At 42.8% G+C, this 14,737-nt stretch overlaps 1 protein-coding gene across 4 annotated transcripts in view; it reads right to left on the bottom strand.

Annotated features, from left to right (window-relative positions):
* SMG7 (SMG7 nonsense mediated mRNA decay factor) overlaps positions 1-6,013 on the bottom strand; it is a gene marked incomplete at both ends in the record, with an annotated part of 73,934 nt that extends 67,921 nt beyond the window's left edge. For all 4 annotated transcript variants that reach the window (XM_084249468.1, XM_084249472.1, XM_084249471.1 and 1 more), the window contains one exon: positions 5,985-6,013. In XM_084249468.1, the coding sequence (XP_084105594.1) occupies positions 5,985-6,013 (29 nt within the window). The remainder of the gene's footprint in view (positions 1-5,984) is intronic.
* Between the last annotated feature and the right edge of the window lie 8,724 nt (positions 6,014-14,737).

The raw sequence follows: 14,737 nt of genomic DNA, 5'->3' as shown, positions 1-14,737 counted from the left end.
ATGTGGATTTTACAAACCGCTGGTTCTCACCTGGGAGGGAATATCTGACAATGTGTGTAAACATTTTTGGTTGTGAAAAATGGGGGGAAAATGATACTTGCAACTAGTGGGTAAAGGTGAGAGATGTTTCCGAACAACTGCTCCCCAAAACAATAAATTACCTGGCCCAAAATATCAGCAAGTGCCAAGGTTTAAAAAGCCTATTTTAAATGAAGCAGAGGAGAAAAATCCTGAACAGAATTGCTATTCTGTTTATTAACACTTATTATCGCGCAGTATTCACTTAACTCTTCCCACTGACTAAAAATGGGGTCTAAGAGTGAAAAGAATTTTCCTAAGCAGCTCCACTTACATGCTAACAAGAAAGGAGTTGGTTACAAGTTCTCACTTACCATGTGACATGCTTGCCAATACTCCATCCTTGTATTTTCCTGTAACTTCTGACTGGCCCTTCTTAAAAACTCCTAGATCATAAGTCTATCCACAATAATTCAGCAACTAAATTGAAACACAGCTTGATTACAAAAGGTAAATGGCAATTATGTGATGGCCATCTGTCAAAATATGCACATATTGATGAACAATTCACTATGTGAAAAACATCTCTTTAATAATTTATTCTCTGAACAAGAGCAGTCAGTTAAACCCACCTAAACTTTCAGGTACTCACGCATGCCATCAATAACAAAAATTGAATGGGGTTAGAGATGTAACTGGAGGCTGCAAACAGTACTGCTCCACCATGAAAAAAACTAGCTTTCTTAAAGCCTGACTGGTCCTCAACCCCCAAAACTACCTCTGTAAAGGAACTTGCTACATTAGTGTGTTTAGATCCTACTATAACATATCTTAAAAACAAACAAAACTAAACCTCAGCAACTGCTTCATGTACTGTGAAAGGCTTATAGCACATACCGTGAAAGCAGAATACGTAGCTGTTACAAAGCAAAGCAATGAAACATACACTAGGACAGGAAGTATACATTTTGAATCCAACTGAAACCACAAGGGAAGCAAAAAATAACTGCCAAAATAATTTAGCCAGTCAATATTCAAGCAGGTAAAATGCTCTTAAGAAACATCATTATAAGAATAGCCTTATATACCTCAAGAGAGTGTCTTCTTTTTTCAAACAATTTTACCATGTTTAGTAAATCAGCCATGTCCGGAACCAAATCAGTTACATGGAGAGGGGTGGGAGAAATGAGTGAGGGGTAAGATCTCTTAACCGCATGAAATATCAGTATGTGCTATAAGCTTTTCTGAAGGTTCTAGAGATAGAAAATACCCAGCCCAGCATTACCACATTCTTTCAGAACCTAGAGCACACATATTCCTCAAGGAACTTCCCTGTTCCTTCACTCAGGCTAGGATAAGTTTTACTTACTACTGTTTCCAGCCTTATCCCTCCCCTTTATCTATGTACCAAAATTTACAGTGACATGTTTTATCTCATATTGGCTATTTTAATTAGTGTTTAAATAACCACCATATTTTGGTTCTTTTAGAAGACAAACTTGTGACTGTTAGATTATTTCTACCTCTGGTAACAAAGTTTCTGTTAAAGAAACTTTGCAAGTGGAATGAGTCTCTTCACACCAACAGGTATCATGAAAAAACATTCTAACAAAACAATTTGTAGAGTTTTCCTGTAAAGGTGTCTAACACCAGAGATCAACTCCAAGATCTCACTGAAAAAAATCTGTAGCTTAGAAAGAAATTAAAGACAAAAGGAGGCCACAGAGAAGGCATCTGAACTTTTTTTTACTGGTATTTCCTCTGGCTATGACTACTTTACTTTCTTATCTTCCAAAACAACTTCAGTGTTTTCCCTCCCTGTCTAGTACTTCAATAATTCCTCCATTCCTACTTTTCCAATTTTGGTATGCTAACTTCCAAGTTTCTATTCTTTCAAATTCCATTCATTTAAAGCATAATATACCTCACCTGCTATTTCATATGGCTTATCTTCACCCTTCTCCCACACCTATCAAATGAACTACATGCAATATACCCTTTTCTTTTACTCAGTAGAGGTGGCAAAGACTATAAAATACCACATTTTTCTCAGATTGAGTAATAATTTCCAAAGTTATTCAATCTAGAATGTCCATATTTAAGATCACTTCTTATTTTTATGAAAAGTAATAAAGTATTTCAACTGATTTATTTTGACAAGTCTCGGCCGTCTATTACCAAAAAAAGACACTATTTCTAACAACAAAAAATTTTCATCATCTTTTCTTGCCCACAAAAATCACCTTTTTCATAGAGGATAGGTTTTATTCCTTTCACCTCTGCTCTATTTCTGTAACCTATGGCTAATTCAGTTCTCTTGATGCTAAATTCCCTCTTACTGAGGCCTTTTCTTACCTCATATCCTTATTTCCCTCATTTTTGAAACCTACATCCTGCTCCTTAGTTTGCAATCACCCCACCCATTTCAATGACCCTAGCTCATTTACTCTAACAAATTAATTCAGTTGAGACAAAACTAATTTTTCTACATGAGAGAAGATACGGAGCTATGCAGTTTAAAAATTGCCCAGTCATGGTCTTACACCACCGACAAAGGTAGACAACAAAATCTTCCTGAAGTCAAGGTCACAAAAAAAAAATAACTGCTATACCCTAACCACACTTAGTAACACCCAGCATCCTCCTACTTCCCAAGTTGTCTCTAAAAACTAACAAACCCCTTCTCATCAATGAAAAAGAAAATGAACACAACACTTCCCAGAAGACACTCTCCAGTCTCTCAACAGGGGACTTTAAATGGAAGGAAGGGGGAAACTGGGGCTAGTGCACACCTTTATTACCCCTAACTACCACCTCAGTCACAGATTATTACTCCTAAAACTTGCTTTATTTACAGATATGCAGGGTTGAGTTAAGACTGTCTCCCTGCGATCTCTTAAGGACTTCAGGTCCTGAGTCTGTTCCATTTTGCTTGTTAAATTTTAGCTGGAGGCCTCCCTGGTGGCACAAGGGGTTAAGCACTGCACTATGAAGCAATCTGCAGCCACTGCAGCACGAGTTCGATCCCCGGCTGGCCAGGGAGAAACCACATGGCCAAGCAGACCTCTCCTGTCTCGCCTGTTGCTCCCCTCAGCAGTGTATTTTAGTCAGTCTGCCTGTTCTGTTCCTCACTTGTCTCTGGTGAATCCTCTCACCCCCATATCTCTGGCCTGTACCCCAGCTCTTGTATGCATAAATAAATAAATAAATTTTTGCTGGAAAAACATCAGTTTATTAAACAATGTATTTATTCTTATTTCTCCCTTCTTCAATAAAACTAAATTCACCTCAAGCTGTCTACCACTGATGCTACAACTTAAGGGTAAGTCTTCCCTACATTGTTGACTACAAACTATGAAATATATTAATACAACAGAATCTCAAAGCTTCTATTATTCTTCCTATCAAAAGTACCTGCACTCTCCCAATCTGCTTTTCATCACACCTTTTTAATCTCACTGACACCGCTTATTTCTAGCCCTAACTACCAACAATTATACCACACAGAACATGGAAGTCCCCTTTTAAATCATCTCAGACTTTCCAATTATCCACTCACAGTAACTGCAGATCATGATATCCAAGATCCTCTCAAATACCAGCACTTTATAAATAGGTTTTCTCTGATCATCCTGTCTACATAAAACAGCACATCACATCGTACATTTTCTTCTTATACTTGTCTGATCAATGTATTTTTGTTTGTATGTTTGTAGATGACATCCTTCTACTAGAATATACCTTCTGATGTTCACTCTTTTGTTCACCACTGCATCCTCATTGCCTAGAATGCGGTAAGCTCTCAATACATAGTTGTGAAAGGAAGGCGCCCAGACGAGCTGTACAGTATAGCTGATTTGTAGTTAGAAGACCTACATTTGAGTTACAGAGCTTCCACTTATTAGCTATATGATCCTCAACAAGTTTAACTTCATTGGGCTATATTTTCCTCATCTGTAAAAGAAAGGGGTCAAACTTAATAATCAAAAAACTCTTAAATTCTTCCATATTCTTGCTTAACAGGACTATATTCTTGCTTAACAGGACTGATCATCTTCCCTGGTCCCCAACCTCCCAATCTACATGTCTCTTCTCATTTTTCTTTCACTTGCTTTGCCTTCTTCTCAGTCAACACCTGTCAGAATACTGTTTTATCCTTAAGGTCCATTTTTAGTGCCATTTTCTCCCTGAACTTGAACAAACTGCAAACTCTGTAAAGATGAGGGTGGAGTTCTTACTTTTCTATTCTCAGCACTTGGTACAATGCCTGCCTTACAGGTGATCAACAAAATTACTGATGAATCATGAGTGTATGAATGAGCAAATGAACAAAGGAAACCTTTCCTGATTCCCCCAATTGCTGAGGTAATCTCCTGCCTTTGGACTCTTATAACACTTAGTATCTTTTATGACACTTGCCATATTTTACTGTGTTGTTATTAATTTACTTGCCTAATAAGTACTAAACTGCAAATTCCTTAAGAACTTTCCTGATGGTTTCCATATGCCCTATCACATCTATCATAGGTCTTTGCCACACTTTTACTGAGTTTACCTGCCACTTAAACAATAAAGGGATAAAGAAGAAAAAAAGGACCTTGATAAGCAAATACCATTCCAGTAGTCCAAGTGCCTTCCAATAAATACCTTCCTTATGACACACATGTTGTGTGGATACTGTCACTCTTAAACTCATTCAACCATAATTCAAAGGTCTCATCGTTGTTCCTCTCCACATTCTGTTTAATAAAACTATTTCAAAACAAGAGATATCCGTATCCACTCACACATCAATACTTTCACTTCACTGAACAGCTAAAAATGACATTTCCACTAACTGCAGACTTTCCCCCATCCAACTCCCTCCTCTACAAGGTATGAAAACCACTTTTTAAAAACATCTTTCCATAAGCTTGTCTTAGCTCCTAAAAGATAAAAAGGATGCGTTTTGAGGTCTTCCTTCCCCTTTTCTAAGCACTAACAATTTTCCAATTAATCTCAGCTCTAACTACTTTATTTTTTTCTCTGCCATTTTTGACTCTCCTTTACCTTTACTTTCAAGCTCTCATCCTGCTTCCATGGAACCTTCTTAGCTGCACAGTAGACAGTGTCTTTCCATTCAATATGCTTTCGACTTCATGTACTTGGTTCCAATTGTCTCCTTGGTTCCAATGTACATGCACCTTCCCCTTCTCAGACACACATCACATACACGCGCACCCATGCGTCACTCTACCTTCTACATACAAGTTCCTTACCCCACTCTTAATGAATACACACGACTCTCAGAATGGTATCTTCCAACTACACGGATTCTAACCCAGTTTCTTCTGGGGAATCCAACCCCGTCCACAGTACCTCCCTCTTGCTTCACTTCCTCATCCATTCCCCCTCTTTATGCTCCCCCACCCCGCCAGCTAACTACCGATATTATTCCTCAGTGCTTCCAATCGAGGATGAAGAGCAAACTGAACTTCCTGCGGTCTCCCCCTCCTTTGGCCTCCCTCGCCCACCCCCCCAGGTGTGCGGACTTCCAGCCCTTCCTCTCCTGAATCGCTCCAGCCAATCCCACACCGCACCACAGCTCCCCTGCTACCGGGATCAGACCCACACCCACCGCCACTCCGGGTCGCCACCGCCTCCCGGGCGCCTCCCCGCGCCCCTCGCCGGCCAGCCCGCGACCCCCGGCGCGCGAGCACACACGTTCTCACGCTTCCCTAACCTCCTTCCCCGCACCGTGAGGAGCCGGCCCCGCTGGAACTCAGTGGGGCCCGCGGGGGCTAAGCACCCGTGTGGGTGCCCGCTCCGCCCCCTCCCGCGGGTCCCCCAGCAGCCCGCGCCCCCCTGCCCGGGAAGGAGAGGACACAGCAACTCCCCCACCACCTCGGACCTACCACCCGGCTGTCTGTCGCTCCCAGCCCCAGCCCTAGGCCCACCCCACGCGCGGCGCCGGCCCCAGCACTCACCGGAGATACTGCGCGCTCTGCAGGCTCATCCTCCGCCGCCGCGTCTTCCCGCGAAGCCTCTACGGGTCTCTCAGGCTCCTCGGAGCGGCCCCGCGGCACCGCGGGTGCTGGCGGCCGCCGCCATCTTCCTCTCCTCCGGCTCCTCCTCGCTCGGCGGGGGGGGTGGGGGTGAGTGAGGCGATGGGGAGGGAGCGGGGAAAGCTGCTCTCGCTGCTGCTACGGGCCGTGGGGCGCAGGGACACTCCGACCCGGGAGGGGGGAGGGGGAGGGAGGAGGGAACAGGGCGGGGGGGAAGAGGAGGGAGAAGCGGAGGAAGGAAGTAGGGGTCCCTCTCGCGAGATTTCAGCGACGCCGGTCCCTCCGAGTGATTTCCGCCTCTCTGGGGCGCTCCCTCTTGGGATCAGCTAGCCTTGCCGCGCCTCGATGGCTGCTGAGCGGGCCACTGGTGGCGCTTGGCGGCTCCCAGCCACTCCACCCCTCTCCTCCCGCGCGAGGAGGCGACCCCAGCCTCACCGGGAACATCGAGCCCAAATCAGCCGGGAGTTGCACTCAAAGTCTTCCCCCGTCTTTCCACTTCACCCAATTTCCCTTTTCCTTTTTCCACTGCTCCACTCTTCCCCACCGGAAACGCCGCCCTTTCCTTATATAGTTCCGCCCGCCAGTCCCTCGACTTCTGTCTTCCCTCGCGCCCTGAGGAGTGACGCGAAGGACCCTCTCCTCTATTCCGCGGCCCCTCCCCCTGCAAGCTGGGAGACTGTTGTAGGGCACAGGGTGGAGCCCAGAGAGGAGGAAAAAGAAAACCTATTGGATTGGATACGCGGCTGCCATGGCAACTGGAGGCTGTAGTTGTGTTGTCATAGTAACCAATGTGTGTGGACGGGGTGACCCTCCTTCGGCGAACGGATTCCCGGGAAACTGCCCAGGGTTCCCCCCCGGGCTTCCCATCCTCCCAAAGCCCTCCCCCAGGTTGGGACTCGAGGTGGCGGTGAAGTTCACGTCCTCCTCCCTTTCCCCTTCCCGCAGCGATGGGGGAGACCCCGAGGCATTCACCGTGGGCTTTTCCACCAGCCTGCAGGCGGGAACCACCTCCATAATGTCCTCTCAGTGCCGGGCGCGAGGAGGATCCGGCCTGCGCAGAGGACGCGGGGCCTGCGGGCGGGTGGGCGGGTGGGCGGCTGGCTGAAGCGGCGAGGGCGAGGTGGCGGCGGAGGGCGAGCCAGGCGAGGGGTTTCCCCACAACCGCCCTGGGCTCCGGGAGGCGGGATCCAGCCAGGACGGGGTCCCTAAGGGAGGAGAGCGGCACCCGACTGCCGCGATCCGGCCCCTGCAGACCGGGGCTCCGACTCTTCCCAGCCGGTCGACCCCTCGCCGAAATCCCCCAAACCCCACCCCACACACACCCCAGGCCTCGGAGCCGCCTCGGGGGTCCACGCGGCCTTCCGGAGCCACCTCCTGCGGCGAGGGGGACGCCTGGGAGAAGGTGGGGACGCGTCCTCGCAGGCTGGCTAGCGACTTCCAAGCAGCGGGACCGGGGGAGACCCTGACGTTCGCCATCTCTTGGGGAGGAGCGCGTCACTCTGTCCTGGGGTTGGCAAGGGAAAGCGTCGGGGAAAACAGTATCCAGAACAAAGATACAGCCGCGGAGTTCCGATAAACGGCGTTTGGAAATGGATTTTTCATTCTTAGGACAAATCTTGAATGTCTGTTAGGTGCCAGGTTTTGTGTCAGGTTTGGCGCTTACGGGCAAAAATAATGGGGTCAGTAATAACGTGGGCTGTGTGAGAAGTAGCTGGAAAAGTCGTCAGCCACCACATAGTTTGGGGGGATGACTTGACATTTTACTAATTATATTTTCGAGTTGTGCTGTGGAATCGTTTTATCAGCTCTCCCAACGTACTTCAGGATACCTAACGAAAAACAGCCTTCCAGGAATGCAGCCTTAAAGTCAGGATTTTAATAGACTTTTTTGGGGTCTGGCTCAGGTACCTGATTGCTGCGGGCTTCCAGGTTTGGTGAAGAGGCACTTACAAAAATCCGTCCCTTGGGACCGCACCTATTTGGAACGTCGTATATATATGGTTGGAGGAAATGAAAGTACAGGCTGCTTTGAAATAACCCCCAAGGGCAGATTATGATGAGAGAAACAGAAACTGAACTATGCCCTTCCGCTGCAAGTGCCCAGTGTGATGCGGTGTGACGATCACTGTGATTGCAGCAGTACCGTGCCGCCTGCCATCCCTCCTCCACGGGTGCGTCGCCCATCGGGAAAGAGAGCCATCTAGTGAGTTATAGTTCACATCTCCGAGAGAGAATTCTCAACTTCCACTCTGCGAGTTCAGGGATGTAGGTTACTGCATAGTACCTGAAACAATACATTTCTTCCCTGGAATTTAATGCTTAGATTCTTTAAAAAAATTTAGCTAGGATAAAATGTTTGTTATCTAATCATCACTGTGGCCCATACTGCTGGTAAATCGGATGATGAGCAGGTATCTCTGATAAGAAATTTAGGAAAATATTATTTTTTTATTTGAAAACATGGAAACCAGGATAAAAAAAGATGAATCCTTTTGTTGTGTTGTTTATTCATAGACATTTAGCAAACACTTATATTTCAGGTACTGTCCCGGATTACTATGGATATTGTGCTATAAGGCATGGTCCCTATCTGGAAGGAACCTACCTTCTGGTAGACATATCAGAGAGTAGAGAAGTTATTAGGTTACAGTAACTGAGTAAGTACAAAGTACTTGAGGTACATAGCTGAGAATCAGAAACATCAATAATCTTTGTATTTTATAGTAGCTTTCCTAATAATTCTGTAAGATTTTCAGTAGCATAACAATGTCCCCACAAAGTAAATACAGTAGTAAAATTTACATTTTATATACTATATGACACTAATGCCCATCTTGAAAATAACTTCCAAAAAATCAATAGGATTCAGAAAACTTATGACAGAGAATTTATATATTTCTTAATGTACATTTTCCAATCTCTACTGTCTTTAAATCAACAAATTTGTAGAATACAAGCATCTTCCTACAATAGACATTTCCTGCTTTTTTTTTCCCTGCAGGAAGAGTTTACATCTAAACCAAAAAATATTACAAAAGAGAAGCTGGCTCATTCCTTTTTTTTTTTTTTTTTAATAGAGGCATGTTTTATTTATTTATTTGTTTGTTTTGTTTATACATGCACTGGGTACAGTCAGAAGCGCGGGAGGGTGAGAGAATTCACCAGAGCCAGAGCAGGGAGCAGAGCAGGCAGAAGGACTGAAGCACACTGCTGAGGGGAGCAGCGGGCGGCAGGAGAGGTCTGCACGCCATGTGGGACCCTCCTCTGGTGGCCGGGGAGCAGCCGGGGATCGAACCGGCGCCGCTGAGGCCGCGGGCAGCTTTGCAACCCAGCGCTCAACCGCTGCGCCACCGGGGAGGCCCTGGCTCATTCCTTTTATTCCTACTTGATTTTTAAGTCTCCAGTTTGTACCTAAGTGATTTTATAAACTAGCATAGGCTAGCAGACCAACTCTGCCAGCTCAGTCCCTGAGTTTGAACTCAGTCTTTGATCAGAATGGAAACATATCCTAGTAGAGGCTTCCTATGAATTTTAGCATGATGCATAAGACTGTGTGGTGGCTGACCATGTAACAGTGGCGCTTGATGAAGGTTTATTTCCTTTCTTTTTTTTTTGTTTTATATATTTTTTACATCATTTTTCATTTTTGCACAATGTATGCATTTTCACCTTGGTTATATTCCCATACAATTCCCACCCACTAGCTCTTTGATAGCAAGCTAAAGTAATTTAGAGTCACTACAACATATGATTATTTTTTAAATATAAAATTAAAATTATGTTTTAAAATTATAATTATATTTAAATAATATTTAAAATTATATTTTATAAAATATAAAATTTTATTTTAAAAAATAAAATAAGTCTGTCTAGTCTTTGTCTATAATACTCATAGATCTGAACACATACCCACATCTATTCTTCTTCAGATAGGAAGATAGATTTCTTGATCCATGACTCTGATTCCAGAACAGAATATAATACCAGGACATCATATGTCAGATTCCAGAGAGCTGAAACTCTTAAAAAGCTCTTTTCTCATTAAAAATAGCCTAATATTACCGCATTTCTGCCCAAGTAAGCAATGTAGCCAATTATTTTCAATCAGTACTTGCTAAGAAGCTACACTTAACATTCTTACTAAATTTATATAGAGCTTTAGTAATCTGACAATTAGTACATAATAAGTCTCCTCCCATTTTATAATAGACACCTCATCTGTTCCGTGAACCTTTAACAAGCATTAATTTAAATATTTAGCCTACATATTCTGAATGTTTCTAAATCATATACTTAATAAATGCATTTCTATGTTGATGAGAAGAATGATATATTGATTGCAGTGCTCAAATACATAGTGTGTGTGAAGCTACCTTGTGCTTTCTTTAGCACTACACCTCAGACCGTGGAATCAAATGATTCAATCAAGTGAGTGATTCATTTTCTTCAAACAGTGAGTCAAATTGACCTTTAAACTCAAGTCTCTAGGTGCTCAAGATTTCTTAGACCAAGTAACAGCAGCTTTTCTCAAATAGTTTGCTAAGTGTATGTGTATTCAATCACTCCTAAGAAAAGAGGGAATCACCAGGTCTAAGAAACTATCAGAAAGCATTGCTGTCCAAGATCCATTCACAAACACTTCAGGTTTGGGAGGCAGTCAGGTGACAGTTGCAGAAAGGTATTCAGAGTTTTTTCTCTCCTCCATTCTCTAAATATTTGCAAGGGAAATCTTATTAATCTTCAGCAGATTTCCCCAGCTCCCAATAAGTAAATACCTCTGGAAAAGAACCATACATTAAAATCTTATCTACTAATGGACACAGCATTGGAGAAGACAAGACGAAATGCTCACAGGGAAGATTGAAGAGTATTAAAACAGAAAGTTAAAAGCATAGGTTCTTAGCATTCATGGATTTCTTTACCACTTCAAGTCCAGCATTGCTGAAGTTATCTTGGGGTCCCTACTCTAAAATCAGGATATCTCATATCAGTATATCTCCGTTATATTACCTGGAAACTCATTTTTTTTTTTTTACGAGTACCTGATAAATGGGGTACTCAATTTATGTTTGTTGAATCAGTTTATCTTGGGGAAAAATACAAAAATATGAACCTTGACTTTTTTATAAATTCTTAAAATGCCTAACCACCTTACTATGGTATATAGAAGTAATCTCCAAGCAATAAAAACAAACGAACAAAACAAAATAAAAGTACTGGGCCTTCAATCCATCTGTTGGATAGAACTGAAATTGGCTATTATAATTAACAAGATGAAATTTTCAATTAAGTGAAATTTACTTAGGCAGTGAGTAAAGAACCCACTTACAAGATTATGGATAACTCATCAATTATCTCTCAGCAAAGTCTCATATTTAAATGTACATGGAGGGCCTCCCCGGTGGCGCAGCGGTTGAGTGCTGGGTTGCGAAGCTGCCCGTGGCCTCTGCGTCGCCGGTTCGATCCCCGGCTGCTCCCCGGCCACTGGAGGAGGGTCCCGCATGGCGCGCAGACCTCTCCTGCCGCCCGCTGCTCCCCTCAGCAGTGTACTTCGGTCCTTCTGCCTGCTCTGCTCCCCGCTCTGGCTCTGGTGAATTCTCTCACCCTCCCGTGCTTCTGGCTGTACCCAGTGCATGTGTAAACAAAACAAACAAACAAATAAATAAACATGCCTCTATAAAATAAAATAAAAAAATAAAAAAAAATAAAAAAATGTACATGGAAAAAGTCTTCAGCATCCAAACCATTTTTATTTAACTTTCATGTTTTCTAGTTGGAGAGTTGGAGGGTAAGGGAAGCTTTTAACCCATTTATTATGTGGCAGAAAGAAAACAAACTATAAGAGAGAAAAAAAGATAACCACTAACTAGAAAAAAGGATAGAAAAAATAGATCTAAAAACATAAAATTGGATCAGGGCCTCCCCAGTGGTGCAGCGGCTGAGCGCTGGACTGCAAAGCTGCCTGCAGCCTCTGCAGCCTCTGCAGTGCCTGTTTGATCCCTGGCGGCCAGGGAGGGTCCCACATGGCACTGCAGTCCTCTCCTGCCATGCCTGCTGCTCAGCAATGTACTTGTCAGTCTGCCTGTTCTGCTCCCTGCTTTGGCTCTGGTGAATTCTCTCACCCTCCCTCGCTTCTGACTGTACCCAGTGCTTGTATAAATAAATAAATAAATAAATCTTTAAAGAAAAAAAAAAAAGAAAATTGGATCAGAATGTGCAATGGAAAGCTCAGTGATCTTTGTATTTCTCACTGGAAAAGTATTTATAAATCCTGACATTAAATTGGTTTTCTCTTATAATGGGTTGGGGCTAAAAACATTGAATATAAGATTCTAAAGCAAAGGGCCGTTTCAACATAAATGAGATATTTATGTTTCTAGAGGTCAGTTCTCCAAGTTCAATGAAATAATGTATACAACATTCAACAAGGGCTGCTGTTACTATGCACATGGGGTGATCCAAACTCTATATACTCAACTCCACCTTCTAATTAATGTCGATTAAACTCGTTTTGAAAAAACAAAGGCAAGAGGTTGTGGAAATGCCTTTGGGGAAAGAGAGAGAGATACACAGCACACTGCTACAAAACCATGACCAGTTGTATCATATGACCAAATATAAATTGCCAAGAGTAGAAAACAACTTTCATCAATTTCCAGAGGATGTCTTAGTTCATTAGCTGTTTTCTATTTGAATGAGATGAAATCTGGGTCAAACCTGAAGAGGATAGGGAGGCACATTAGGAGCAAAACCAGCTGCCTGTGCTTTTCCTTGCACTCTTTCAGTATCTCTGCAATGGCTCTTTGAGTCACTCTCTCAACCACTGGCCATAAACTTTCATTATGGTCTCTGGAGTGATCCAATCCTGTGTGCAAGGGACACGTATGCCTTTAGTTCTTTTTCAACAATGCCCCTGTGGTAGGACCAAGCCTGTGGGGTATGCCACATATTGGAATGCCAACACTTTCAAAATGTAGGCAGCAACAGCCAATATGTTACAGAAGGTCCCTAGCTGTGGAAGTTAATCTTCTGTGAATATTTATGATATAGCCAAATCTTGGCATTAAAGCATAGTAGGGATCTTAGGCAGAGTTAGGGCATGTTCTTACTTTTCTCTGCTCTTTCAAGATAAATCTAAATCTAAATTAAGTCTTAACTTCTGGGATCCTTAATCTGGATGTATCCTAATACTAAAGAGAATTTACTGAGTTATGGATTTTTCTGAAATTTTAATATTTAGTCACTTATTCATTCTTTTATTCATTCAATTTTCAGAAAAATATATTGAGAGTTTTCTATATATGGAGTCATATGTCAGTCCCTTTGGGTGCTAGTTCACCAAATGGTAAACACTGCAGTTTTACTTTCAGAGCTTAAAGTTTAAAAGAGAACTAAGCAAAGGAGCAGTTATATTGTGGAGAGGTGGGTACTGTGGTAGAGATCTTTGGGGCCATTCCACCTTGAGATCAAGTACAGATACACAATCAGATATCCACTTCCATGTCCCAGTCAAACTACAAAATCCTTCAGAAAGAGATCCTGCAGTTTACTTTTTCAAATTCCCTTTCCCAGCAAAAAGAATATATACAGAAAAGTGATAGAAACCCATGGCTCAAAACTATGTTCCAGACTAAAATATGCCTCAAAGTGAAGTGAAGTGTAACCATGAGGTAGAATTGCAGAGAAAATGGTCAAAAGCAAAATAAATTGTTAATAGCAGTTATTTTTGTGAGCTGGGTTAACTATTCATGGGTAGCTTTTATTTCTTACAGTTTTCAGTATTTCCTACCAAACAAAAAAAAAAAAAGTGGATTTTGTTGTTGCTGCTGTTAGTAGTTTCATTGTTTATCACTATTTATAAATAACATCTGAACTATCTGCCATGTTACAGGAGCCTGAAAGTTCATGTTGGAAATTGAGAAGGAAACAAGTAAAATATTAGTGTAATAACCTCTTATAGCCTGGTGATTGAAAAGAAGATCTGATTACAGGAAATTCCTAAAGGTTTTTCTTAAGACTCACTCTCCACAATATCAGCTATTGACACCTATGTACAAACAGAAAGTAATGAGGGGGCCTCCCTGGTGGTGCAAGGGGTTAAGCACCACACTATGAAGTAATCCGCAGCCTCTGCAGCACGAGTTGGATCCCCAGCAAGCCAGGGAGCAACACACATGGCACAGCAGACCTCTTCTGTCTCACCCGCTGCTTCTCTCAGCAGTGTATTTCAGTCAGTCTGCCTGTTCTGTTCCCCACTCTGTCTCTGGTGAGTCCTCTCACCCCCGTATCTCTGGCCTGTGCCCCAGCTCTTGTATGCATTAATAAATAAATCTTTAAAAAAAAAAAAAAGAAAGTAATGAGGGTGAGTACCTTTAAATACATCAGTGTGGATCCTCTGTAGTAATTTTGCATCTACTGGGATTTATCACAGCCTGAGAAAGAGGGAAAGCCCAGGGTGTGAGTTACAAAAGAATTATTATATGTAATCTAAGATGAAACATTTATTTAACCTTTTTGCTTTCTCTTGTCTTTATAATTCTTTTCTGTCTTTCCTCAACTTTAGGTCACACTCCTGACCTCTCTCAGTTATGTAACAATCTATATTTCCTCATTTCCCTGGAATGTGACCAGTCAGGAACCTCAACATTTGCTTTTTTTCCTTCCCCATTTATAGA

Source organism: Talpa europaea, assembly GCF_964194135.1.
Source record: "Talpa europaea genome assembly, chromosome: 12".
Lineage (NCBI taxonomy): Eukaryota > Metazoa > Chordata > Mammalia > Eulipotyphla > Talpidae > Talpa > Talpa europaea.
The sequence above is the reverse complement of the archived record's forward strand: the minus strand, read 5'-3'. Positions and strand labels throughout refer to the sequence as shown.